At 44.8% G+C, this 26,383-nt stretch overlaps 1 protein-coding gene across 1 annotated transcript; it reads left to right on the forward strand.

Annotated features, from left to right (window-relative positions):
* Positions 1-673: 673 nt before the first annotated feature.
* Positions 674-23,911, forward strand: ubxn7 (UBX domain protein 7). The gene is made up of 11 exons (XM_017723180.2): positions 674-892; positions 2,360-2,516; positions 6,960-7,027; positions 8,206-8,271; positions 10,269-10,381; positions 11,298-11,444; positions 14,572-14,662; positions 14,759-14,886; positions 16,380-16,857; positions 19,320-19,399; positions 23,044-23,911. The coding sequence occupies exons 1-11, from the start codon at positions 823-825 to the stop codon at positions 23,203-23,205; spliced, it is 1,560 nt and encodes a 519-aa protein (XP_017578669.1). The 5' UTR covers positions 674-822; the 3' UTR covers positions 23,206-23,911.
* The last annotated feature ends 2,472 nt before the right edge of the window (positions 23,912-26,383 follow it).

Genomic DNA, 26,383 nt, shown 5'->3' on the forward strand with positions numbered 1-26,383 from the left:
TGAAGAACAGGGTAACAGAGTATCAGAGAAACAGATGGACTACAGTCTGTAACTGTAGAACTACAGAGTGCAGCTGATAAAGTGGACGGTGAGTGTAGAAGCAGGGAAGTGGTCATGATGTTGCATCACTGAGTCGAACATAAGCTGGTTTTAAGCCTAACGTTGGCAAATTAATCTACATTTTTCACTTGGGCAAAAAAATAGGCGAAGCTGCTTTGTGCGCCGTTGTGGCACGACTTGCATTATCAGTGTTTACCGTTTGAGAACATTTGATATTTCCGTTTTATTATTCTGTTGACTTTTTTTCACTGATGTTTATGACCGAGTACCATTACTGGCCCACTCTGAACCACTGGCTCCTCCTCAGTATTTGCACGAGGACCACCAGAGGGTGCTTCGAGGCCCACTTGTGGTCGAGAAACCCTGAAATACACAGTTTGCTTTACTGGGCATATTGTGGACATTGCAAATACTTACCAAACACTGACTAAATGAATATAGTGCACTTTTATATTTTTTCAAGTGCCAAAAAAAACTTAAATACAAGTATCATGACGTTTATTTGCCACTCTTACAATAATCCAATCTTATTTTGAAGCGTAGACCTTTCTGTGTTCATATAAATATATAATTTTAATTAAAGTGGGGGAAAAATGTGCTAATTTGATTTTTCTCCGAACTACCCCCTTTAAAATCGCTGTAGTTCCAGTCGGACTACATTACCCAGAATCCCAGCATGGTGACGAACAGCCTTGCCGTCTCTGATAGCGACTGTGATTGGCCGGCTGCGCGCATGCGCGTGTCTGTGTTGTTGACAGAGAGATGGAGGCGCTCGGAGACGCAGCAGCGCCGGGGCTGAAGGGGTTAATCCAGCAGTTCACTGCCATAACAGGTAAATATCCACATTTTCAGTGGCCCAGATCAGCTTTGGGGAGATTAAGGAGTAGTTTAGGTGGGGCTGGAGGGGATAAAGGGGGCCTGTTGGCCCTTAAACTGCCCCTTCTGCCCCACTGGGGTAGGTTCCAGGCTAAAGCTAACCTGCTAATCCACTCACTAAACATGAGCAGTGGATAAAAACACCAGTGGTGCGGATTTAAGGCGGAATAATGTCGCAGGCGGGAGTCCGGCGCGGGGAGGAAGACGTGCCCTGACCCAGACTCCGGGCTGCCGTCTCGCCGCTGCGTGCATCACTTTCTGGGAGCGAGGAAAGATGCGGTGCTTGTGCTTTAAAGTTGGAAAGCAATGGAAACGGAGCGGCTTGCGTACAAGAACGACCCGCGGTGTGGCGGATTTGGGCGAGCGGCTCGATCGACCGGCTCCCAGCGCCGTTCGTGTGGCGATGTTGTGATTCGAGCGACTTCAGCCTCGTTTCAGGCGATTCAGGGCGAAGCGGCGAGCCGAGCAGCAATATGGCGGGGTCGCAAACGCTGACAATATCCACTTTACACGGGGCTGAAGCGGGCTTCCTATTCGCCACCTTCTTTTTTTCGAATTCCCCCGTTCCACCTTAAATGCTGCAGCGGTTACGTTCTGGCGCCTCGGCAGCCTCGGGCGCCAGAACGGTAACCGCTGCAGCATTTAAGGTGGAGCGGGAGAATTCGAAGAGAAGACGCTAACTTCAGCGTTATGGCTTCTTTTTCCCCCGCTGTGGACTCGCAGCGTGTCTAAAACGCCACAGAGGGGCTCCCGGAGGAACATTTCTGCGGTTCTGGGCGTTTCGGAAACCAAACGAAGCGACTTTCGAGTTCAAACTTTCACTTTTGTTGCTGAAACGCAGGGATGGAAATACGAGCGAGGGGAGACGGCGTGCTACCGCGCATGCGCGGAGGAGGGGGCGGGGCTGAACGCTGGCTGTTGGGGCGATTTGATTGGCTCGTTTTGCGCGGGTGGGCGGGACAAATGGGTTCAGTGTTACATTTTTGAGTTAAATTTCTGATAAAAAGACGTTTTCGGAGAATTTAAAAGTCATTATGGTGTTTCTAAAATAGTTTAGGCTCATTTAAACTATTATTTTTAATTATTAAAAAAAATCGATTTGTGTCTTCAAGTTATTATTAGTGTTTTATTATGCTGAATTATTTGGCATAAACATTATTTAATAAACCGTATTCAGCTATTAGTAGTGCGCCAGTCGTGGAAGTTTATGGCTGATTACAGTTTCTTTGTGTGTGTTTTTTAGTTTGTTTAGTTTTTAGTAACTGATGTGGGAATTCTGCCATGCAGCGAAGTGGGAATGCGGCCAATATCAGATGCATAAATATTTATAAAGTGTTGAGATAAAGGCTAAACTGAGTTGCATTAGTGTTGCAGCGTCCAGCTTTATTCTCAGTGTGGTTTTCCTGTGTGTTTGTGTTTTTAGGAGCCACAGAGAGCGTGGGGAGACACATGCTGGAGGCATGTAACAATAACCTGGAGATGGCGGTCACCATGTTTTTGGACGGAGGAGGAATCACAGAGGAACCGAGCACAAGTTCCAGTTCGGCCGGAGCGTCCGGCAGCAGACATCCCCATTCAGAGTGGGTACACGGTTTACGGAGAGATTAATGCCGCTGCTGCTGTTGACGTCTGTTGTGTGTGTTGTTATCTTGTGTATGATAGGTGTTGAATCCAAAAGTTAATACTGTTATTATTATTATTATTATTATTATTATCATTATTATTCACCAGTGATACTGAACTGTCACTGGGTCAGTTCCCCTCTCGTCACTGGGGTGGGACCCTCAGGGGTTCATCTCAGTACCTTTAGTCAGGGAACATAACTGAACCATAATCCACTGAGATGATCTGTTCTAAGCTGGACTGACTCCACACACCCCGCCTCGCCTCGCCTCCAGGCTTTTAATCTACTGCTCTGTTTTAAAACATTCGGTTATGAAAAGGAACAAATACCAACTTTTCACCTGGAGGAACTGATTTAAGCTCCACAATCAGACCTTAGAACCACTGCTGGAGCTTTGAGGGAACATTTACACTGTTTGTACCTAAACAGAACCTTTATTTCTAACAGTGTAGACAGTCAGGCTTAACAGTGCCTCTTCCCTGTGCTGGATTCCTAGTAAACACACATATTTCTGAACAGTATTTGATAATTGATCGTTTAGAAAAATTCTGAAATACTCATCGTATTTACTTTGAATCCGCTTTTCTCGTATTTGCTCGATTCTCTATTTCCGAGTTGTTCCTCTTGTGTCTGTATGACTTTGATGTGCCTTTTATTGCTGCTGTATTGGCAGTGAGTGGATTTACATGCACTCAGTAAACCAGTAACTGCAGAAAACGCCGTAAACATGAAGTCAAACTTGGACGTCGCGCCGCAGCTTTTTCCTCTGTTCAAAACATCGAGCCACTAAACCTGAAAGTGTGAACACGCATCATATAGACGGTGAAGTGTGTGTGTAATAAATGTGTAAATCCGTCTTTTCATCGAGCACGTATCCGGAAAAGTGTTTAGCTGCGTCTCGCGGGTGCCGTTCAGCGTCGGCGGTCTACAGTCTTCAGTCTACAGGTTCTTTAAAAAGCCAGTTCTTTAGTAAAGACAGTCACTGGGTACAGAAACAAGAACACGCAGTGACCCATTAAGTTCTTTGCATGGTAAAATAGTTCCTAAGACTCAAGAAGAAGTTGTGTAGGGTTCTAGATAGAACCAAAAAGGGTTCTACTGTTGTTATGATGTCAGACATAGAAGAGCAGTTCGGTGCTATATACGACGCCAATTCCAGTGAAGTTGGGACGTTGTGTAAAACATAAATAAAAACAGAAGACGATGATCTGCAAATGCTTTTCAACCGATATTCAATTGAATACGCTACAAAGACGAGATATTTAATGTTCAAACGGATAAACTTTATTGTTTTTTGCAAATCTTCACTCATTTTGAATTTGATGCCTGCAACACGTTCCAGAGAAGTTGGGACAGGGGCGTGTTTCCCACTGAGTTACATCACCTTTCCTTTAACACTCAATAAGCGTTTGGGAGCTGAGGACACTGATTGTTGAAGCTTTGTAGGTGGAATTCTTTCCCATTCCTGCTTGATGTCCAGCTTCAGCTGCTCAACAGTCCGGGGTCTCCGCTGTCGTATTTTGAGCTTCATAATGCGCCACACATTTTCAATGGGAGACGGTCTGGACTGCAGGCAGGCCAGTCTAGTACCCGCACTCTTTTACTACGAAGCCACGCTGTTGTAACACGTGCAGAATGTGACTTGGCATCGTCTTGCTGAAATAAGCAGGACGTCCCTGAAAAAGACGCTGCTTGGATGGCAGCAGATGTTGCTCCAACACCTGTATGGACCTTTCAGCATTAATGGGGCCTTCACAGATGTGCAGGTTACCCCTGCCATGGGCACTAACACCCCCCCCCACACCATCAGAGATGCTGGCTTTTGAACTTTGCGCTGAAAACAATCCGGACAGTCCTTTTCCTCTTTGGCCCGGAGGACACGACGTCCATGATTTCCAGAAACAGTGTGAAATGTGGACGCGTCAGACCACAGGACACTTTTCCACTCTGCGTCAGTCCATCTCAGATGAGCTCGGCCCAGAGAAGCCGGCGGCGTTTCTGGGTGGTGTTGATATGTGGCTTCGCTTTGCATGGCAGAGTTTTAACCTGCACTTGTAGACGGAGCGACGAACTGAGTTCACTGACAGTGGTTTTCCGAAGTGTTCCTGAGCCCATGTGGGAATATCCGTTACAGAATGATGTGGGTTTTTAAATGCAGTGCCGCCTGAGGGATCGAAGGTCACGGGCGTTCAGTGTTGGTTTTCTGCCTTGCTGCTTACCTGCAGAGATTTCTCCAGATGCTCTGAATCTTCTGATGATATTATGGACTGTAGATGATGAAATCCCTAAATTCCTGCAGTTGCACGTTGAGGAACGTTGTTCTTAAACTGTTGGACTATTTGCTCACGCAGTTGTTCACTAAGTGGTGAACCTCGCCCGTCCCTGCTTGTGAACGACTGAGCCTTTCAGGGACGCTCCCTTTATACCCAATCATGACACTCACCTGTTTCCAATTAACCTGTTCACCTGTGGAATGTTCCAAACAGGTGTTTTTTGAGCATTCCCCAACTTTCCCAGCCTTTTGTTGCCCCTGTCCCAACTTCTTTGGAACGTGTTGCAGGCATCAAATTCAAAATGAGTGAATATTTGCAAAAAACAAAGTTTATCTGTTTGAACATTAAATATCTCGTCTTTGTAGTGGATTCAACTGAATATGGGCTGAAAAGGATTCGCAGATCATCGTATTCTGTTTTTATTTATGTTTTACACAACGTCCCAACTTCACTGGAATTGGGGTTGTTGAACCCTTTTCAAATAGGTGCTATATAGAACCATATACAACACGTTCTCCATCAATCTGAACTATATCTAAGCATGTGAATGGGTTGTTCAGTGTTTATTGTCTTGACTAAAGAACCTTTGAAGAACCATCACATTTAAGTTACGTGCATTAGTAAAAAACGTTGTTTTAGAGGGGAAAGTGAACCTAAATAACAGCTAGTAAAATGTCTGTAGATGATTTGGACCAATCAGGCCACCAAACCTCCATGTGTTGTGACATCACAACCACAACTTACTCAGGGGTCGAGCCTCAAGCCAGAAGAGGTGGACATTCTGGTCATCTTGGCCAAAAATCAGGCCTGGACCTCAGTTTATAAAAAATAATAGCAGTTTAAATCGCAGTTAGTGTTTCAGCCCTAGAGGAATCTGATGGAAGGCGGAGTTTACAGCTCTGAGGAATCTGATGGAAGGCGGAGTTTACAGCGCTGAGGAATCAGATGGAAGGCGGAGTTTACAGCGCTGAGGAATCTGATGGAAGGCGGAGTTTACAGCGCTGAGGAATCTGATGGAAGGCGGAGTTTACAGCGCTGAGGAATGTGATGGAAGGCGGAGTTTACAGCGCTTAGGAATCTGATGGAAGGCGGAGTTTACAGCGCTGAGGAATCTGATGGAAGGCGGAGTTTACAGCGCTGAGGAATCTGATGGAAGGCGGAGTTTACAGCGCTGAGGAATCTGATGGAAGGCGGAGTTTACAACGCTGAGGAATCTGATGGAAGGTGGAGTTTACAGCGCTGAGGAATCTGATGGAAGGCGGAGTTTACAGCGCTGAGGAATCTGATGGAAGGCGGAGTTTACAGCGCTGAGGAATCTGATGGAAGGCGGAGTTTACAGCTCTGAGGAATCTGATGGAAGGCGGAGTTTACAGCGCTGAGGAATCTGATGGAAGGCGGAGTTTACAACGCTGAGGAATCTGATGGAAGGTGGAGTTTACAGCGCTGAGGAATCTGATGGAAGGCGGAGTTTACAGCTCTGAGGAATCTGATGGAAGGTGGAGTTTACAGCGCTGAGGAATCTGATGGAAGGCGGAGTTTACAACGCTGAGGAATCTGATGGAAGGCGGAGTTTACAGCGCTGAGGAATCTGATGGAAGGCGGAGTTTACAACGCTGAGGAATCTGATGGAAGGCGGAGTTTACAGCGCTGAGGAATCTGATGGAAGGCGGAGTTTACAGCGCTGAGGAATCTGATTACTGAGCTAAAGTCCAGGCTCTTTATCAGATTTATTAATCAGATTTCTAGACCTTACTCTGATCTAAGTCTACATGACCGTTTGATTAATCAGACAGCGGCGGAAATCTGATTATGATCAGATTATTGAGTGCATATAAACACACTCAGTGTCCAGAACCATTTCCCTACTTTACTGTGTCCATTCAGTCCATGCTTATATATCAGTCATACAGTGTGAGAAACCACACAATCACGCCTGGAGTTTTATTTTATTAGTTAATTAATTCATTAATTAATTAATAATTAAATCATTTTTATTATTTATTTACTGTCGGTTTGTTTTGTGTTGGAGTCAAATGGTGAATATATTAGTATATAAATTTTTCTGTTTAGTTGTGGTTATTATATTATTATTACTATTATTATTATTATTATTATTATTCTGACAGAGATGACGTTCGAGCGCCAATCCCTCAGAAGCAGGAGATCCTGGTGGAGCCGGAGCCTCTGTTCGGAGGTATCCACCTCAGTCTTTTGTTTGGATTTGGTTCGGTTGGTTTTGCGCTGCGATGCACTTCGGTGGTGCTCCACGTTGTACATGTATTATGAAGTCATTCTTAGTTTTATTTTACTAAATTGGCTTTGGCTACGTCTAAAAAATGTGTTCTTGTTTAAAAGTGATGGATGTTATTAAAAATGAGCCGCAAAAATAAGCCGAAACAAATGACACCTCGATTAAACAAAGGCTGCGTTCGCATTACCAAACTGAAGTGGCACAAATCAGATTTTTTGCTCTAATGTGACTCGGATCTGGTGTTTTCAGGGCTGTGTGGACACAAATCTGATCTCCTCAAATCCAACCTGAGCCACTTTCATACGTGGTCCTAGATCGGATGCGTATCCGATTCGTGGCCACGTGACCTTAATGTGACGGTCAGATCAGAATTCATGTGCCGTCATTCAGCGTTACCATGGCAACAGCGCCGAACAGATGTTAAAGCCTGTGAACGGTGGAAAAGCAGCTCATCTCACCTTTTCCTCCTCCGTCTGGCTCTAATAATGAAGCTGAGAGCTGATCAGAGTTAATGATCTTCTCAGCGAAGCTCGTTCTGCTCGTTAGTTTGTGCCGATGATGCAGCGATTCAGTCACGTGACGTCACTGAGCAGGACGAGCTCATGAGGGTCATTTCAGGCCGGTTCGTCACATTAATGACAGATTAGAGTCACTGATGTAAATGAGGGTGGACCGTCGAGTCAGAGAGATCGGATCTGAGCACCGAGGCTCGTAATGTGAACGCAGCTAAAGGCGTCTTTACCAATAAGCTCATCATCTCTTCTCAATGAGATCTGTGAACAGTGCTTTGCCTGGTCAGTGATGAGGGACAGTGGGGTGGGGGGGTGAGTGAGGGGCTCAGTGGCACTAACTGTCCACAAAGGGAGCCTAAAAAGTTTAAATTTGAATATAGATAATCAGGTTTCTGATGTCTGAACCCCAATGGACCCATTCAGTGGTGCTCCTTCCAAAATCAAGTGCATTGCTTTACTATTGTTTTATTACGCTGGTGTTTTTGGAGCCGTGGGGTCGTCTGAGGAGTTGGGAGTGAAAACAGGCGGATTATGCGGAGAGTACAGTGCTGATGAAGGAGCCCGTGAAAGTAACGTTTCCATCTTAACCTGTCTGTCTCTCCGACACAGTGCCGAAGAGGCGCAGACCGGCACGCTCCATATTTGACGGCTTTCGGGACTTCCAGACTGAAACCAGTAAGTAAGAGTAACAAAACCTGAGATTTCTGGCAAATCAGTTAAAGAGCAATTCCTCTCATTTTCAACGTTTCTGCATAACTAAATGGCTAAAACAGAGTCGTTCAGAGCGGTTTGGTGTGAAACGCTCTGTTCTAGAGAAACTCACCCAGTCAGAACTGTTCACAGTGGTGGTGATAGGAACCAGACGTCCCCCTCAAATTAAGTATTTAGAACCACTTGTCTCTGTATTGCACACTGTGGAATTAGACCTCCGCATTTAACCCATCCGTGCAGTGAAACACTAGTGAACACACACTAGGGGGCAGTGAGCACACTTCCCCAGAGCGGTGGGCAGCCCTATCCACGGCGCCCGGGGAGCAGTTGGGGGTTAGGTGTCTTGCTCAAGGACACTTCAGTCATGGACTGTCAGCCGAGGGGATCGAACCGGCAACCTTCCGGTCACAGGGCTGGTTCCCAAACCTCCAGCCCATGACTGCCAGATCCCTCACAGAAAGTTCCTACATGAACTGGTTATGAATTCGCTGCCTGATGACTGAGACGCTGTTTTATGACAGTTTATGACAAGATTTTAATGTATTTTAAATCCATTCATGGTGGAGGGAGACATGCAGGGCGTTGATGGTTGGATATTGTAGTGGGTAACACCTCTACCTTCTACACTGTAGACCCACCTGGGCAGCACCCTACACTATACCAATAAGAGTCCTTGGGCAAGACTCCCAACACCACCTTCGCCTCCCTGTGTAAAATGATCAAATTGTAAGTCGCTCTGGATAAGAGTGTCTGCCTAATGCCGTAAATGTAAATGAGGCAAAATAGTCCTCAAAGAAATTTTCCACTATTTTCCATCATCAACGTTCCATATAAACTCAGAAGACACGTTGTGGTTCTCTGATGGGTTTTAATAGTAAATGAAATGGCTATATTTGTGTCTGACACCTTGGACATGAAACAGTTAGAGGCCTGAATTATGTCTGTACGTTACACACCAAGTTTATCTTTGATATAATGTCTTATGAGATGAACTGAATGTAGCGTATTGATGAAATTATTATTTTTTGAACCGTATCAGAAGCTTTAAACATTAAAATAGAGGTTTTATACATTCAAACGTGCCATTTTGTTTTATAGTGATAGCCCTAATTCTTTCTTAACTACAAATGTATGAAGTAGTAATGGCGACTGTCACAACAAACTTGCATCACCATAAGGAGTTTCTCAAAGCGTTAGATATGTATTTGTTTTTGTGTAGAAAATACAGATTTTCCAGTAGTTTAGCAGCCCTCGTTTAACCCTTGGGTGGTGTTGATGTGTTTGTTACTCAGTGGTCTGCTGGACCCACCATGTTATTGTTTTTATAAATCCTACAGCCTTAAGAATTTAAACCAGATGTTTAAAATATAACGAGTGTCCAGCGCAGGGTTCTCCTTTCGCAGCTGTAGCCAGTCAGCAGCCTGTCCATGTTGACCACCCTCACACACACTCTCTAACAGCAGGCCGTGCAGGAGGAGAACAGAGTGAAGGACACAGCACCTCCACACTTTTACTCCCCGCAGGTTCAGCCCAGCACCACCTGTGTAATATAAGTGTGTGTGGGGGTGAACAGAGAGAAGACCCTGAAAGTGGGTTATTTTATAGGTTCCTCACAGAAAATGAGCTAAAAAAACAAGAATCTGAGGGTGAAATATTATAAATCACATAATTCTTCTTTTGCTACACATTGAAAAAGGGTCCTCAGACCTGAACACCACCTAAGGGTTAAAGGAGAGGTTAGATTTGTGTTTAAACAGCAGTGAAAAAAGAAGAACGTGCCATTTCTGTCCTAATTCACCGCTTCACCGCACCCAGCTCTGTTGACCATGGCATGATATGACTCCTCTGTACGAAAGCCGTTTGAGGAAGCTGTGTGTGGCCAAGCCGTCGGCAGGCGGTGTGGAAGTATCAGTAGATTTCAGTTTGTGTTTTTAATTGTTGTTAATCTCGCGCTGCTGCAGTCAGACAGGAGCAGGAGCTGCGGAACGGAGGAGCCATGGATAAGAAGCTGAGCACCCTGGCTGATCTGTTTCGGCCCCCCATCGAGCTCATGCATAAGGGCAGCTTCGAAACGGTGAGAAAAGGACACGCCTAGAACGGTGCATCAGAAATACACCCGGAGAACCTGGTTTGGCTTTGCATCTGCACTTGAAGGTGGAGCGATGCCATACATACTTCAAAATGATGGTTCTTTAAGGGTTCTTTAGGAGAAAAAAGGCTCTATATAGAACCGTGAACCCTCAAAGAACCTTTTACATGATTAGTGTTCTTCAGATTGACGGAGAATGTGCTGTAGATGGGCCTATATAGCACCGAACGGGGTTCTTCTGTTATTACAAGCTTGACACGGTAACAATAGAAGAACCTTTTTTTGGTTCTGTATAGTACCCTGTAGAACCATCTACCATGTAGACACATCTGTGGCGCATTCTCCATCAATCTGAAGAACCCTTTAATTATGCAAAAGATTCTCTGGAGCGTTCATGGTTCTTTACAGAACCACTTTCTTTACTAAAGAACGATTGAAAATCATTTTTAAGAGCGTAGAAGAACCTAAAGAAGCGTAGAGTGGACATGTTTGTGAACGTTATACAAAGTTGTAATAATAATAATAGTAATAGTTCTTTCGTGGAACCCGTATGTCCAGGTGAAGAACCATTTTATTTTTGGTTTATAGTCCTTTTACTTTCAAATATCTAGAATTATTATTGAGGTTTTAGTCCAGTGTTTGAATTTATTGAGTCTACATTGGACGTCTTTGTGTTTATGGTGTTTAATAAAAGACAAATACATGGAAAGAAAAGTTTTGAAACTCAAATCATAACGAAATATATTCTGTATATAATCTTTTACTTGCGGATGGAACGAATGGTTCTGAGGGTTTCTGCTCCATTTACAGATGTTTCTAGGTGTTCAGGGCGCAGCTGTGCATGTATGTCTGCCCTGTAGATGATTCTTCCTCACTCCTCTTGTTTTTCCTAAACTGCCAGGCCAAAGACTGCGGTCAGCTGGAGAACAAGTGGCTGATGATAAACATCCAGAACGTTCAGGACTTCGCCTGCCAGTGTCTAAACAGAGACGTGTGGAGCAACAAGGCTGTGAAAACCATCATCAGAGAGCATTTCATCTTCTGGCAGGTGCGTGGTGTTTACCTGAGCATGCAGCCTGCTCTCGCCTTCCACACTGGAAACACTGGAAAGGGAAAAGAACGGGAAAAAGTTGGATTGAAAAGCCGGCAAATAGCACTTGAAAAGATAGAAAAGGCTGCTTTTGATGACTTTATTAGGTTCACATAGAAATTCTAAGTAGTTGCTATGGTGTTGCTATATGGTTGCTATGGTATTCCAGCTTGTTGTTGGGGCATTGCTTGGGGGTTGTTTGATGGGTGCCAGGTTATTTATTACTACGGTACTGATAAGAGATTTCTAAAGGGTTGCGAAGAGGCAAAAGGCCATTACACGCTGAGTGCAGCGCGGTAAAACGACGTAAAACAAACTAAAAAACTTTTTGGTTTTATTTTTTTCATTTTAAAACTGACTATAGCGTCACATTTCAACCAGAGCTGCCAAACGTGATGACCAAAGCGAATCAGCAGAGCTTTTTGCAGTGAAGTGAAAAGTAGAGTCTCTGTCAGACCTTAAGACTTTATCTGCTCAACCCCAGTCGGACTCAAGACCAGCGAACCAGTGAAGGACCCATACCAGGACGTACCTGGACAACCGTCCGCCTCAAGCACTTCATGCAAAAGTACAAACCACGGAAAGATTTCAGAGCTTCATGGCCTGGCGCGTTTCCACGGCTCAGGTCTGGTAACATAAAGCAGACTATGCTGCCGGTTCTGTTCTGGAAAAAGCAGATACAGCTGGAAAAATTGACTTCTTAACAGAAACCCATCAGAAAAGAGCCGGATAGACGGTGAGAGTCAGGTGCATAAAAGCATATGTGATGGCATCATCGTGAAGAGTAACTTCTGAGGAAACTCTTAGCCTGTGGAGTCTCACGCGTCTGAGAAAACAGCAGAAAAAGTAAAATTCTTAAAGTTAAATTCATTTAAATTTCAATTTAGCTGTTGGTAGCAGATGATCCATCTTCTCTGGCTTTACACCAACAAGGTAGGAGTGTCTAATAGAGTGGACAGTGAGTGGACACAGTGTTTAAAAACTCCAGCAGCTCTGCTGTGTCTGATCCACTCAGACCAGCACAACCCACACTAACACACCACCACCATGTCAGTGTTACTGCAGTGCTGAGAATGACCCACCACCCAAACAGCACCTGCTCTGTGAGGGTCCATGGGAGTCCTGACCACCAAAGACCAGGTCCTTTGCCCCTCATGGAACAGGGCAAACTGTGCAGGATGCTCCACTGTGGAAAAGCAAGAGGAGAATGGAGAGTTCCTTCACCTCATGCAGGAGCTGAAACTGTACGAGCTCTTTCACTCGCGGCTGAGTTTGAGCTGATTTTCGAGATGAAGCTCCAATCGAGACGAAGCACAAAACGAACAGTAGAATGTTTTTCTGGACGCTAGACTGCTGTCTGTTTTGGAAAAGTGAAAGTATCGTGAGTTTTCGTTCGGAAGCGGAATTTCTGCGTACTTCCTCACAGGCTGAGCTCAGTTTGAGCTGCTCTTAGTGAGTCTGATCCTTCTGACGTGGTAAAAAAAGGCCTCTTTGCTGAAATGCAGATGCCCTCTTCATGTCTTCTTGATTATCATGCCAAAACCAGAGGTGACCGCGTCTGGTCAGCGAGTCAATGCCGCTGGTGAAAGTCCGGCAGAGGGCGAATAAAATAATTTTGCATTTTTCGCTGTCTGAAAAATTGTAGTGTGCAAGATATCGTCAGTTATACAGATGCTTGAATTAATTTATTATTATTAAATCGCACGAATAAGTTGCGATATAAGTGTGTGACTGCTTTAAGTGCTATTGGGTGGTTGCTGTAGTCTCTTATTATGTTGCTACGACGTCCCAAATAGTTGCTTAAGTTTTGTTAAGCAGAATTTATAGTACCACAAGTGGCTACTATGGTTTTTCATATGGTTGACAGGCGGTTGCTGTAGTATTGGAGGTGCTTGTTAGTGTTCTTGGGTGGTTGCTGTGGCAGTAAGTATTTATTTGCTCACAAAAACACATTAAAACAAATAGAAAAAAACTTTAATAGAGTAAACGGTGATTTCATGGGCACTATATTTCCAAAAGTATTCAGTCGTCCGATCACGGCACCACGCTGGAATTCACTGAGCTCCTGAGAGCGACCCATTCTTTCACTAATGTCTGTAGAAGCAGTCTGCAGGTCTAGGGGCTCGGCTTTATACACCTGTGGCCATGGAAGAGACTGGAACACCTGAATTTAATGATTTAGATGGGTGACTAAATACTTTTGCCAATACAGTGCATGTCAGTGTATTTTCATAGAACCATTTCCAAACTTCTCTTTATGGCAGCCCAGAATTTGTAGCTGTCCAGTGCCTGGTTTGGCAAATCAGTCATTTCTTACGTTAGATCAGGAGTGCTGGTTATAGAGTTTATTTATTACTGGATTCATATTCATTTGCATTTTCTTCTAATGTTCTAATGTGTTTCTACAGGCAAAAGCACATTCACTGTTGAGATAAATGGTTTAAACAATGTGACAAAGGGACTTTTACACAGTGCCATCTGTTTTCTAACCACCCTTCCATTTGTACTCCACGGCTTATCACTGTGCAGCAGTCTTGATTCCCAATACGTTTCCATCAACGTTCTCCGAGTGTCTGGGTGATCGTACTTGGTCAGTCGTTCAGACTAGTTTGATTTGAAATAGAGATTTCGAGGCTAAACTGACCAGCCAGTGTTGCTGAAAGTAGTAAATCCCAAAGAATCCCATGAATGGATTTCAGAAATGTGTTTGGGCCCAAAACTTTATCAGACCTATCGTAAACCAGCACCTAGGAACTTTCGGGAGCTTTTAGAGGGGGACGTCTGGTTCCCATCACCACCACTGTGGACAGTTCGGACTCTTAGGTTTCTCACCGAACCACCCTGAGCGACTCTGTTTACGTCTTAAACATTTGAAAAACAGGAATTTTTGGAAAGCCAGCGGGCTTCCCTTTTAATCAATACATGACACTGTACCCAGCTTTAGGAGTCGTATGTTAGAAAGTGCCCCGTCACTCGTCTCAAATGTGGGTTCGTTATTAAAATAGTAATATATGATGTCAAAAAAGTAATGGTTTGTGTAGGATGTTTGTTTATTTATTTATTTATTTGTTTGTTTATTTTTAAGGTTTATCATGACAGTGAAGAGGGTCAGCGCTACATCCAGTTTTACAAACTCAACAAGTTCCCTTATATCTCCATCCTGGACCCCCGCACAGGTGAGACCTGCTAAGTATGTTTATATGCAGTAGTGAGAGCTTGATGAAAAATCAGGCCCTGACAACTTCTTCACTTCTTTCTGTAACATTAAACAGGTCAGAAGATGGTTGAGTGGAACCAGCTGGATGTGTCTTCATTTCTGGACCAGGTGACGGGGTTTCTGACGGAGCACGGGCAGCTGGACGGTCTGTCCACTCAACCGCCCGCCAAGCGCGCTCGCTCTGTAAGGACAACACGTTTCGCTCCCTGTGTTAGTGAATTAAAGCAAAACGTACTGCGACGTGTTTGTGAAACAGTCTATCGGGGAGGGTCTCTAAGCCAGCTCAGGGCTGTCTCTCTGTAATTGGGGGGCTTTGTGAAGTTAATTCTCTGCCAGAAGTTTAAAAATAAAAGTAAAGTCTACAAAATGTTGCAGTTCTGAGTGAGGAGAATAGGTCGCCCTATTAAACCTGAAATAATAATTCAAAGTCGGAGACGTCGAGTTTTTAACACCACGTTGTCTCTTCTGTATAAACATCTCACACACACAGTGAGTGTGGCTCAATGTTTATGTCTCAAATGATCTCAAATCAACAACATTCTAGTGAGGATCTGATGATAATAGTAGATAATTCACTCACATCCTCAGAACATGCTCTTGGTCAAGTTCTCACTTCTCCATCAGTCATCGTGCTGAGTGATGGGGGAAGAAGGGGGGCCATCCTGCCCACCCAGAGAGAGCGAGGCCAATTGTGCTCTCTGGGACTCGCAGCTACGGAGGGCTGTGGCATCACCAGGGATCGAACTCACGATCTCCTGATCACACAGCCAACGGCTAGACTGTTGTGCCACTCGGGAGCCCCTCGATCATCAGATTTATCCACTCGGGGAAGAGGTCCAAAACAGAACCCACATTGCAAAATGTTCTACTGAATGTTTTATGCAATTACACTTTTCCACCAGAGAGGCCGCCAAATCCCCAAAACGTATACAGTCTAGCCTCATGTAAGAAAATATAAGCATGTAGCAAATACATGTAAAATAAGCATGTAGCAAATACAGTCAATGAAAGTTAAATTCAACTGAAAAATGTTTACTACTCACTCATTTAGATATAAATTTATTCCTCATTTTGCTTTGTTTTCATTTTTTTCTGTTTGCTCACCTGCACCGTCTGTTGATCAACTGATTTGGATTGACAGGTGTTCTGACATGTAGCCACACCCACTCCAAGAGTTGTGAACTGCCCCCAACATAGTGGAACATGTGCTGAATGCTTCATTGACTTGAATCTGACTCTGACTCGCCTCTAACGTTCTTGACAATAGTAGTTAGCTGACTGTTTATGCAGCTGGCAGTGTTTACACATTAATAATGCTGATCAGATTTAGACTGGTTAATGATTTTAGGTTGAAAGGATGGAGTTTACAGAAGTTTGGGAATCATGCTTCCAAATCTGATCATATTTTGATATGATTTTAAAGCTGAAGCTTTTAAACGGGGAATACGGACAACAGTAAATTAACTAAATTAGTGGATTTAATTAAACCATTAAGAGATTCCAATGATTCCCATGGGAAAAAATAGCTGAAAAGGTCAGAATGTGAACCTTTATCACTATAATAAAGTGTAATGATCTGTAGTGTGATCAGGGATAATAACATTACAGAATCACTGCAATTGATGCAGCTCCTTCAAATTAGTGCATGTTCCTGCAACCTGTGATGTTTTTTTTAGGAGAGTTTAATCGACGCGAGTGAGGACAGTCAGCTGGAGGCAGCTATCCGAGCGTCTCTGCAGGAAACGCACTACGAATCCACTGAAAACAAGCCGGAATCTCGATCCGACGACGAGTCGGACGCGGAGGCCTTCTCCGACAGCGAGGGGCTGATATCGGTGGACGGCTCGGACAACGAAACGGGGGGAGGAGGAGGAGGAGGAGGAGGAGGAGGAGGAGGAGGGGAGGAATCTTTGGACGGGCGAGTGTCGTCAGAACAGGCTCCACCCACCAACAGGCAAGACAGCCCGGCCCACCACAGGAAGTCTCCACACAAAGAGCTGAACCACAGAAAAGAAGAGAGCAAGAAAAACCACCTGGAGCCTCCGGGGCCGAGCCACAGACCGCCGGAGAGCCAGCAGCAGCGACAGAATCAAAACTCCACACCCCCCCACAGCTCACAGCCCACAGCCGGCAGCTCAGAAGCCGAAGACAACGGTAACCAATCCGCCTTTGCCTCACCACTTTAAAGGGCTTGCATGACAGAAAATTGAAGCTCCAAAACATACAGTTCACTTCTCAGCCCATACAGCCCCTGTACAGACGATACGCGGCAAAAACGGCATGGGTTTTAGTGTCTTTGTGATGTCACTCAGCACATTTACATATTTCCGCTCATTCAGCCTATTGCACTTCAGCCCTATCCGCTCATTCTAGTTAGACGACGCACAGTGTTATAGCCTGTATTAAAACAGACATGTAAAAATGAATAATAACTGATTTTAGTCTATTAAGCCTCACAGACATCATGTGGACCTTAGAGAACAAAAAATACAAGAGAAAAGATTTGGGCCTTTAACCTCTTTAAACTCCACGGGACCACCGGTGGGTCCGAACCGCACTCGGTCATGTTCTTCATAACGTTCATATTCCATCAGCTCCATTCAGAAGCTGGGCGTCGTGTGAGGCTGTAGCTCTTCTCTCCAGTCTAATAGACGTCATTTTAAACCCTTATAATAAAAGAAGCTGAACTTTGTTTTTCTACTGAAAGTCGAGCCGTTTTTCCCCAAATCTGGGCTCTAAACTATAAACAGACGGCGTCTCTTCAGTGATCTGCTCTGGAAACATCACTTCTAGAGAACAACACAAAGAGCGGCGCAGATTTTTGGCCTTCAGCAGTAAATTGTGAGCGTGTAGTGATGTGTGGAGATCAGAAAACACACGATCTGTTAGTTTGAGGGGCTTTTATAAAATAACTAAAATAAAATTTACATTTATTTCATGCAGTTACTGAATAATTCGCCTTATGATTTGGTCCCGAACATCCAGATGAAGAATAAGAGGTCGAGACCGCTGCTTAACATGCAGCCGTGCTTGGAGCCACTAATTAGTTATGCTGTGATGCTCCTCCCAGTTTGTTCTGAGTGACGGCGACTCGTTGAGCTGCTTCATAGCCGCGAAAATGAGTGACCATCATCCCTAAAACGCAGGGCTGTGACGATCTGCACGTTTCAGGACGCTCCCTTTAAAAAGAGGGGTTTTCAGTGGTTCTTTAGTAAAGGCAATGGTTCTGTTTAGAACATGCGTAAATGGTTCTTTGCATGGCGGTGGCTCTATATAGCACCAAAAAAAGGTTGTGCTACTGTGACTACGTCAAGCTCGTAACAATAGAAGAACTCTTTTTGGTGCTATATAGAACCACATACAGCACCTTCTTCAGAGCCATTTCACCAGAGAACCGTTAAAGAATGCAAGCGATTCTAAATTCGTTTCTAAATAAGCGCCTTTACTGAAGAACCCTTGAAGAACCTTAATAATTTGTACAGTTTTGTTTCATGACACACGTTCTGTACACAACGGGGAACTTTCACCTCTGTATTTAACCCATCCGTGCAGTGAAACACCACATACACACTAGTGAATACACACACACACACACACACACACACACACACTAGGGGGCAGTGAGCACACTTGCCCGGAGCGGTGGGCAGCCCTATCCGCAGCGCCCGGGGAGCAGTTGGGGGTTAGGTGTCTTGCTCAAGGACACCTCGGTCATGTGCTGTCAGCTCTGGGGATCAAACCGGCGACCTTCCGGTCACAGGGCCGGTTCCCTGACCTCCAGCCCACGACTGTCCACTAAATGTGGACTACTGTTAAAAATAGTGGAAAATTTTGGGGACTGTTTTGTCTCACAAGGCCCCCGTGTGTATCCCTCTACATGATTGTTTTTTAAAATACATTTTAGAGCCAAAAACCTACTTTTAAACTCTCATAAAACAGCGTCTCAGTCACCAGGCAGTGAATTCAGAACCAGTTCATGTAGGAACTTTCTGTGAGGAGCTTTTAGAGGGACGTCTGGTTCCTATCACCACCACTGTGAACGGTTATGACTCAGGAAGTTTATCTAGAACAGAGCGTTTCACACCAAGCCGCTCAGAACGAGTCTGTTTACATCTGAACCACTTAATTAAGATAAAAAATGGATATAAACATGTGAATTGTGACTCCCCTGCTAGTTCAAGTTTTAAGTTTGTCATCTGACAGTCATGCATTGGACTGCTTGTGGTGAGGCCCAGGTAATCTCTCTACAGCAGGGCAGCGTTATATACATACTAAAGCAGTGCAGACAGAGCAAAGTAAGAATACCAAAGAGAATACTCCTCTGAAATATGTTAAATACACAGAGACAGGAGGGACCACTGTCTCTGCTATGTACAAATATATCGAACGAGGGATAATCTGATTAAAAAAGTCATGTTAAATTGTGTGTATATATTCTTAAGTGTTATTGTCTGTAGAAGTGATGTATGATATATATTATAAATAATACCAACAAAGTGACCAGGTGTACGCTGAACGGTCAGAGGGTCAGAGAAGCACTTTATTTTTGAAGAGTGCGTTCTGAAAGGTGTCTGGTGTGATTTGTTTAATTTAATGTGTTTTTATTTTGCCTTTAGGTCCGAAGGCTCGCTTAATGCTGAGATATCCAGATGGCAGGAGGGAACAGATAGCACTGTCAGCTAATGACAAGCTCATGGTGTGTATGAAAATCTCTCGCTCTCTCGCTCTCTCGCTCTCTCTCTCTCTCTTCTCTCGCTCTCTCTTCTCTCGCTCTCTCTCACTCTCTCGCTCTCTCTCTCGCAGTCTCTCGCTCTCTGTTTTCTCTCGCTCTCGCCGTCTCTCACTCTGTTTTCTCTCGCTCTCTCTCGCTCTCTCTTGCGCTGTCTCTCTCGCGCTGTCTCTCTCGCTCTCTCTCTCATTCTCTGTCTCGCTCTCTCTGTTCTCTCGCTCGCTCGCTCTCGCTCGCTCGCTCTCTCTCTCTCGCTCTCTCTCTCTCACTCTCTCTCTCTCTCTCTCTCTCTCCCTCTCTCTCTCCCTCTCTCTCTTGTTCTCTCTGTTTTCTCTCTCTCTCTAACTCTTTAAATAGCTATGACATTTTTATTGCATAGTCTTTCATTGTATGATGCTTGGCTGTTATATAGTCATATTTGTTCGACTATAATTCAGTTTAATTTTATTTACAATACATGGTTGATTGACAACTTCCTCTAAAAAGGAAAGATAAAATACTTGTTTGCTGCTTCAAACTGCTGTGAATTTGCTGCCACCTTCCTCTTCAGACTAGCAGACCACGCTGTGAATGTGCTGGTATGTTGGAAGAGCACAGACGGTTTGGTTTTGCCTTCTTGACTTAATAGACACCATCTGTCAGCAGGGGTCGCTCTGAGTCCTCTCAAACAGACGGAATGGCCAGTCGTACTACTGCAGACTCGCTGTTTAGAGGAGTAGTTTGGCAAATTGTCATTTTCATACACAACAGAGAGTCACAGTGTCAGAAACCACATGAAGTTTGTTAGAGATACGGAACAGTTTGAGGCAGCTGTGCCACACAGATCGGCCTCCACCTTGAATCTACACTGTCCATCTTATCAGCTCCACTAACCGTGTAGGAGCACGTTTCCATTCATTTCCACTGTGTGACAGTCGGGGTCTGCTGCTCCAGTTAAGGTGGAACAGCAACACTTTTCTATGAAGTGCAATAGCAGTTTTCTATGACTCTATGAAGCTGTTTTTGGAATTCAGAAGTGAAACAACATTTAGCAGCATTTTTGACGGCTACGTAAGGGCTAGTGTTAGAAAGCACTGACAGGCTTACATCCCACTTCTTCAACCTCTGAAGCAATGCTGGCAGCACTCGTGCGTCTGTTTCTTAAAGCCAACCTCTGGATATGACACTGAACATGTGGACTCAACTTCTTTGGTTGACCCTGGCGAGGCCTGTTCCGAGTGGAACCTGTCCTGGAAAACTGCTGTATGACCTTGGCCACCGTGCTCTAGCTCAGTTTCAGGGTGTTAGCAGTCTTCTTATAGCCTAGGCGTCTTTGTGGAGAGCAGCAATTCTATTTCTCACATCCTCAGAGATTCTTTACCATGAGGTGCTGTGTTGAATATCCAGGGACCAGTGTGGATATTCAAAATGTTTTATTTCACTTGTACATCTTTACAGAACAATGCAGTAAATTGTAAATGGTTTAAGTGAACATAGTTATGACTGATTCACCCGTATTGAAGTGGAGAACGCAGAACGTTTTCACCTCAGGGGTCTCATCTCCTTGCAGACTGAAGGGCGCCAATCATAAACTGTATGACCCCCTCTTACCGTTGGTTCCTATGAGCCTCATGGTTGTAAAAATATGGAGGTTTGAAATCAGACAAATCCTTTTGAATCGTGTGTGTGTGTCTATATATGTATGTGTGTGTGTGTGTGTGTGTGTGTGTGTGTGTGTGTGTGTATATATATATATAATATAAAAATACATAGTTGCAAGAAAACTGGTCAGTAAATGTGCTCTGATCTTCATCTAAGTCACAACAATAGACAAACACAGTCTGCTTGAACTAAAACCGCACAAAATATATATTTTCATGTTTTTATTGAACAAAGCATGTGAACAGTCACAGTGCAGGGTGGAAGGGTATGTGAACCCCTAGGCTAATGACTTCTCCAAGAGCTGATTGGAGCCAGGAGTCAGCCAACCTGGAGTCCAGTCAGTGTGACGAGATTGGATGTGTTGGTTGAAGCTGCCCTGACCTGTAAAAAAAACCCACACCAGTTTGGAGTTTGCTGTTCTCAGGAAGCCTGATGTGAACCAAGCCTCGCAGAAGACCGACGTTCAAGAAGTGTTGACTTGCATGAAGCTGGAAAGGGTTACAGACGTATCTCTGAAAGCCGTGATGTTCACGTGTCCGGACTGTCTACAAATGGAGAAAGTTCAGCGCTGTTGCTGCTCTCCTGAGGCGTGGTCGTCCTGTGAAGATACTCAGTGAGGTGAAGAAGAATCCCAGAGTGTCGGCTAAAGGCTTGGAGAAATCTCTGTTGACACATCCACAGTAAATAAAACATTAAGCAAGAATAGAGTTCATGGCAGAACACCAAGGAGCAATCCGCTGCTGGCCAAAAAAAACATTGCTGCACGTTTGAAGTTTGCAAAAGAGCACCTGGATGTTCCACAGGACTACTGGCAAAATGTTCTGTGGACAGATGAAACCAAACTTGAGTTGTTTGGAAGGAACACACAACGCTACGTGTGGAGAAGAAAAGGCCCAGCACACCAACATCAGAACCTCCCAGCTGTGAAATCTGGTGGAGGGGGCATCACGGATTGGGGCTGCCTTGTTGCCTCAGGGCCTGGACGGATGGCTGTCCTCAACGGAAAAAGGAATTCCCAAGTTTATCAAGACGTTTTGCAGGAAAACTTGAGACCATCTGTCCGCCAACTGAAGCTCAACAGAGGATGGGTGATGCAACAGGACAACGACCCAAAATCTAGAAGTAAATCAACAACAGAAGAAGATGCGCCTTCTGGAGTGGCCCAGTCAGAGTCCTGCCCTCAACCCGATTGAAATGCTGTGGAATGACCTCAAGACAGCGATTCACACCAGACATCCCAAGAATATTCCTGAACTGAAACGGTAAAGAGAAATGGGTCCAGAATTCCTCCTGACCGTTGTGCAGGTCTGAACTGCAGCTACAGGGAACGTTTGGTTGAGGTTATTGCTGCCAAAGGAGGATCAACCAGTTATTAAATCCAAAGGTTCACACACTTTTCCACCCTGCACTGAGAATGTTCACGTGCTTGGGTCAATAAAAACATCAAAACATATCGTTTTTTCTGCGGTTTTAGTTCAGACTGTGTTTGTCTGTTGTGACTTGGATGAAGATCAGAGCACATTTACTGACCAATTTATGCAGAAATCCCAGTAATTCCAAAGGGTTCACATACTTTTTCCTGTGTGTGTGTGTGTGTGTGTGTGTGTGTGTGTGTGTGTGTGTGTGTGTGTGTGTGTGTGTGTGTGTGTGTGTGTGTGTGTGATTTATAGCAGTGGTTACATTCTGTCAGTTGTACATGTTCTTAAACATTTAAGGTGAATTGGCATTTTCATGTATTCTCCCCTCCGACTGTCACACTGCTCGAATAATTAATGTAGAAAAATCAAACCTAAATTATGGAGCTTATGTTAACCTCAGCAAATAAACAGTCATTCTGCAGACGTGTGTCTCTGTAGAGGTCCTATTAACTTCTGTTCACTTAGAAAATCACCTAAACGTGGAATTTGACCAGACCTGCCTAAGCAGTACATCATCATGATCATAAGTAACTTTTTTTGGTCTTTCTGCAGGCCCTGGTGAGACACGTGCAGTCGAAGGGTTACCCAAACGAACGCTTTGAACTTGTCACCAACTTCCCTCGGCGGAAACTGGCTCATTTGGACTATGAGATCACGCTGCAGGAAGCCGGACTGTGTCCACAGGAAACCGTGTTTGTGCAGGAGAGGAACTAGTCCCTCTGTTTCGTTTGTAAGCCTCGTCTTCTCTCCTCCAATGGTTACTCGAGCTCCACGGAGAACGGGAACGGGCCGCGCCCCGTTCACTGCCGGTCCTTTTTTCTGAAAAACGCCCTGGGGGACGGATCTCTGCAGGTGGACCACCGATCATATTTATTTGTGAATAACTCAGCGCATCCCTGTCGGGCCTGTTGGGGTCTGTCTGCTGCGTATTGGTTTAAAAGCAGCGTGGAATAGTCTGACAATAAGCTCATACTGGAAAGCCCCAACGCTGAAATCGGGTTTCGAGGTCTCGCTCCCGCCGACCAGTGGCGTCATTTTGATTGATGGCCATGTTCGATATAGGAAAACCTTCATGATGTTTTTTTTTTTTTTGTTTGTTTGTTTTTTTAAAATCATGTATCCACAAAGCTCTCCGAGGATTTACCCCCCCCGTTGCCCCCCGTCGCCCCCCCGTCATGTTCTAAACTCAGGCGTGTCAGGCTGGCTGATCTAGGGAGCGCTCTTCAGACCATATTTAGAGGAATAAAGAGAAAAATCCCCTCAAATATCTGATCTGCACTGTGCAGGGATGGTGTAGGGCGTTACATTTAGTTATAGTGAGTTTCTGTATTTCTTTTTTTTTTTTTTTTTATATGCTGCATCATTTCCAAAAAAATGTTGATTCTCAAATATAACCATGAAAAAAGGGACGTATACCTTGTTTTGTGTGCTTGTTTGTCCAGTTCCTTCCTTCATACTTCACGTCTACATGCAAATTAATGATGTTGTGCTTGTGTCGCTGCTTAGAATGTCACGAAGAGGTGCAGGAGTCCAAGATAATTATGTAATTACAGTTCAAGGAGCTTAATATAGAAATGTGTTGGTTGCTGCATCGAAGTCCTGCTTAAAACGCTGCCTACAAACCTGCACTGCAGTCCGGGACTGATCCCAGCTGTGCCATGCGCTTTGGAGGCATTGAGATACATCAGAAAAGCTACGTAAGTATTGACTTCGTCCTCTCACTGCATCACTACCACGCGGCCTGATTCAGCGCACAAAAGAACAGGGACCTCTAACTGTTGGGATGCTGAGGTTCAGTGTTTCCACTGTAGTCGGTGCTAATAGATAAAATGGTCTGTGGTAAAAGTACAGAATGTTCCCCTCTGTTTCTGGACGTATGTGCATTATTATTATTTTAATATTTTTCAAATTAATTAGTGTTTCTTGCTTACCAGCAGCAAAGTACCAGTAAAATAAACCGTAAAAGTTCCTTGTTTTTATAGTTGCACTGTACTTGTAGTGGAATATCTCTCATATAGCTGTACCTGAAAAGCCTGCAGCTCATGCTGATTTGAGAGCTGCCTATTAAAGAAGCCTTGTGGAAAAACCTGATCATCGAAATTCTGTTGAGAGCAGTTCAGTTACATTATAATAATCAGTCAACTCAATTGACATAACCTTTCCAGAGCTTTAAAGGGGAATTCCACAGAATTTTCTACATAATTAAACGGTTTGGAGCGGTTTGGTGTGAAACGCTCCTTTCTAGAGAAACAGAACTCTCCAGTGGTGGTGATGGGAACCAGACGTCCCTCTAAAAGCTCCTCACAGAAGGTTCCTACATGAACTGGTTCTGAATTCACTGCCTGATGACTGAGACGCTGTTTTATGAGAGTTTAGAGAACTTCAACTCCATTCATGGTGGAGGGAGACATGCAGGGCGCTGTGCGGCAAAATAGTCCCCAAAGAAAACTCATTATTCCAGATTTTCCACTGTTTTCCATCATCAACATTCCATATAAGCTCAGAAGACTGGTGTAGGTTCTCTGGTGGTTCTGGATGGTAAATAAAGTGTCTATATCTGTGTTGTCGTCATGGCGACGCCTGGTTCCCATCACCACCACTGTAAAGACGTCTGAACCGTTTCACACCAGACTGGTCTGAGTCTCTGTTTACACCTCAGCCTTTGAATTATGCAGAAAAATAGACTGAATTCAACTTTAAAGAAAAGAGCTTGTAAAAGTCTGTAAAAGTGTGCAGAGTTAACAATCTGATCATATAAACTACCTGAAATAAAAGGTAATATTCTGTATTTTTGCCTTCGTCGTTCTCGTGTTAAGATACAGTAAAGAGTAATTAGGGGTCACGTTTTGGGGGGGATTAAAACATTGTTAACCAATATGTAAGCAGTTGTATGGTGCAGTCGAGGAGTCGACTCCAGAGGCAGTAGTTGAGGAGTCGACTCCAAAGGCAGGAGTCGAATGTCGGAGTCGAGGAGTCGACTCCAGAGGCAGGAGACGAATGTCGGAGTCGAGGAGTCGACTCAAGAGGCAGGAGACGAATGTCGGAGTCGAGGAGTCGACTCCAGCGGCAGGAGACGAATGTCGGAGTCGAGGAGTCGACTCCAAAGACAGGAGACGAATGTCGGAGTCGAGGAGTCGACTCCAAAGGCAGGAGACGAATGTCGGAGTCGAGGAATCGACTCCAGAGGCAGGATTCGAATGTCGGAGTTAAGTAGTCGACTCCAGAGGCAGGAGTCGAATGTCGGAGTCGAGGCGTTGACTCCAGCAGCAGGAGACGAATGTCGGAGTCGACTCCGGAGGCAGGAGACGAATGTCGGAGTCGACTCCGGAGGCAGGAGACGAATGTCGGAGTCGAGGAGTCGAATGTCGGAGTCGAGGAGTCGACTCAGGTGGCAGGAGACGAATGTCGGAGTTGAGGAGTCGAACTCTGGAGGCAGGAGACGAATGTCGGAGTCGAGGAGTCGAATGTCGGAGTTAAGTAGTTGACTCCAAAGGCAGGACGAATGTTGACTCCAGAGGCAGGAGTCGAGGAGTCGACTCCAGATGCAGGAGTTGAATGTCGGAGTCGAGGCGTTGACTCCAGCAGCAGGAGACGAATGTCGGTGTCGAGGAGTCGACTCCGGAGGCAGGAGATGAATGTCGACTCCGGAGGCAGGAGTTTAACCAGGACAGTACCACGACCAGTGAAAAGGGCATCCAGAGACTAAACCATGCTAAACCCAGTTTACTCACTTTTCAGCACCTACAGTTTACAGTGTGTGATGATAGATTATAGCGCGGGATATCAGGCGGCCCAGCGGCCACGCAACGCCGAAGAGACGTCAGAGAACCTGTAGACAGGAGAACTTCCACTGTCTAACGGGTTTCTCAGGCACTAGAGGGCGCCCCTGAGC

This window comes from Pygocentrus nattereri, chromosome 19 (genome assembly GCF_015220715.1).
Source record: "Pygocentrus nattereri isolate fPygNat1 chromosome 19, fPygNat1.pri, whole genome shotgun sequence".
NCBI classification, from domain to species: Eukaryota; Metazoa; Chordata; class Actinopteri; order Characiformes; family Serrasalmidae; genus Pygocentrus; species Pygocentrus nattereri.

Coding starts and splice junctions, on each gene's coding strand:
- ubxn7 (XM_017723180.2), top strand. CDS start 823: ATGGAGGCGCTCGGAGACGCAGCAGCGCCGGGGCTGAAGGGGTTAATC. Junction 2,517..6,959: donor AGCAGACATCCCCATTCAGA/GTGGGTACACGG, acceptor TTATTCTGACAG/AGATGACGTTCGAGCGCCAA. Junction 16,858..19,319: donor CTCAGAAGCCGAAGACAACG/GTAACCAATCCG, acceptor TTTTGCCTTTAG/GTCCGAAGGCTCGCTTAATG.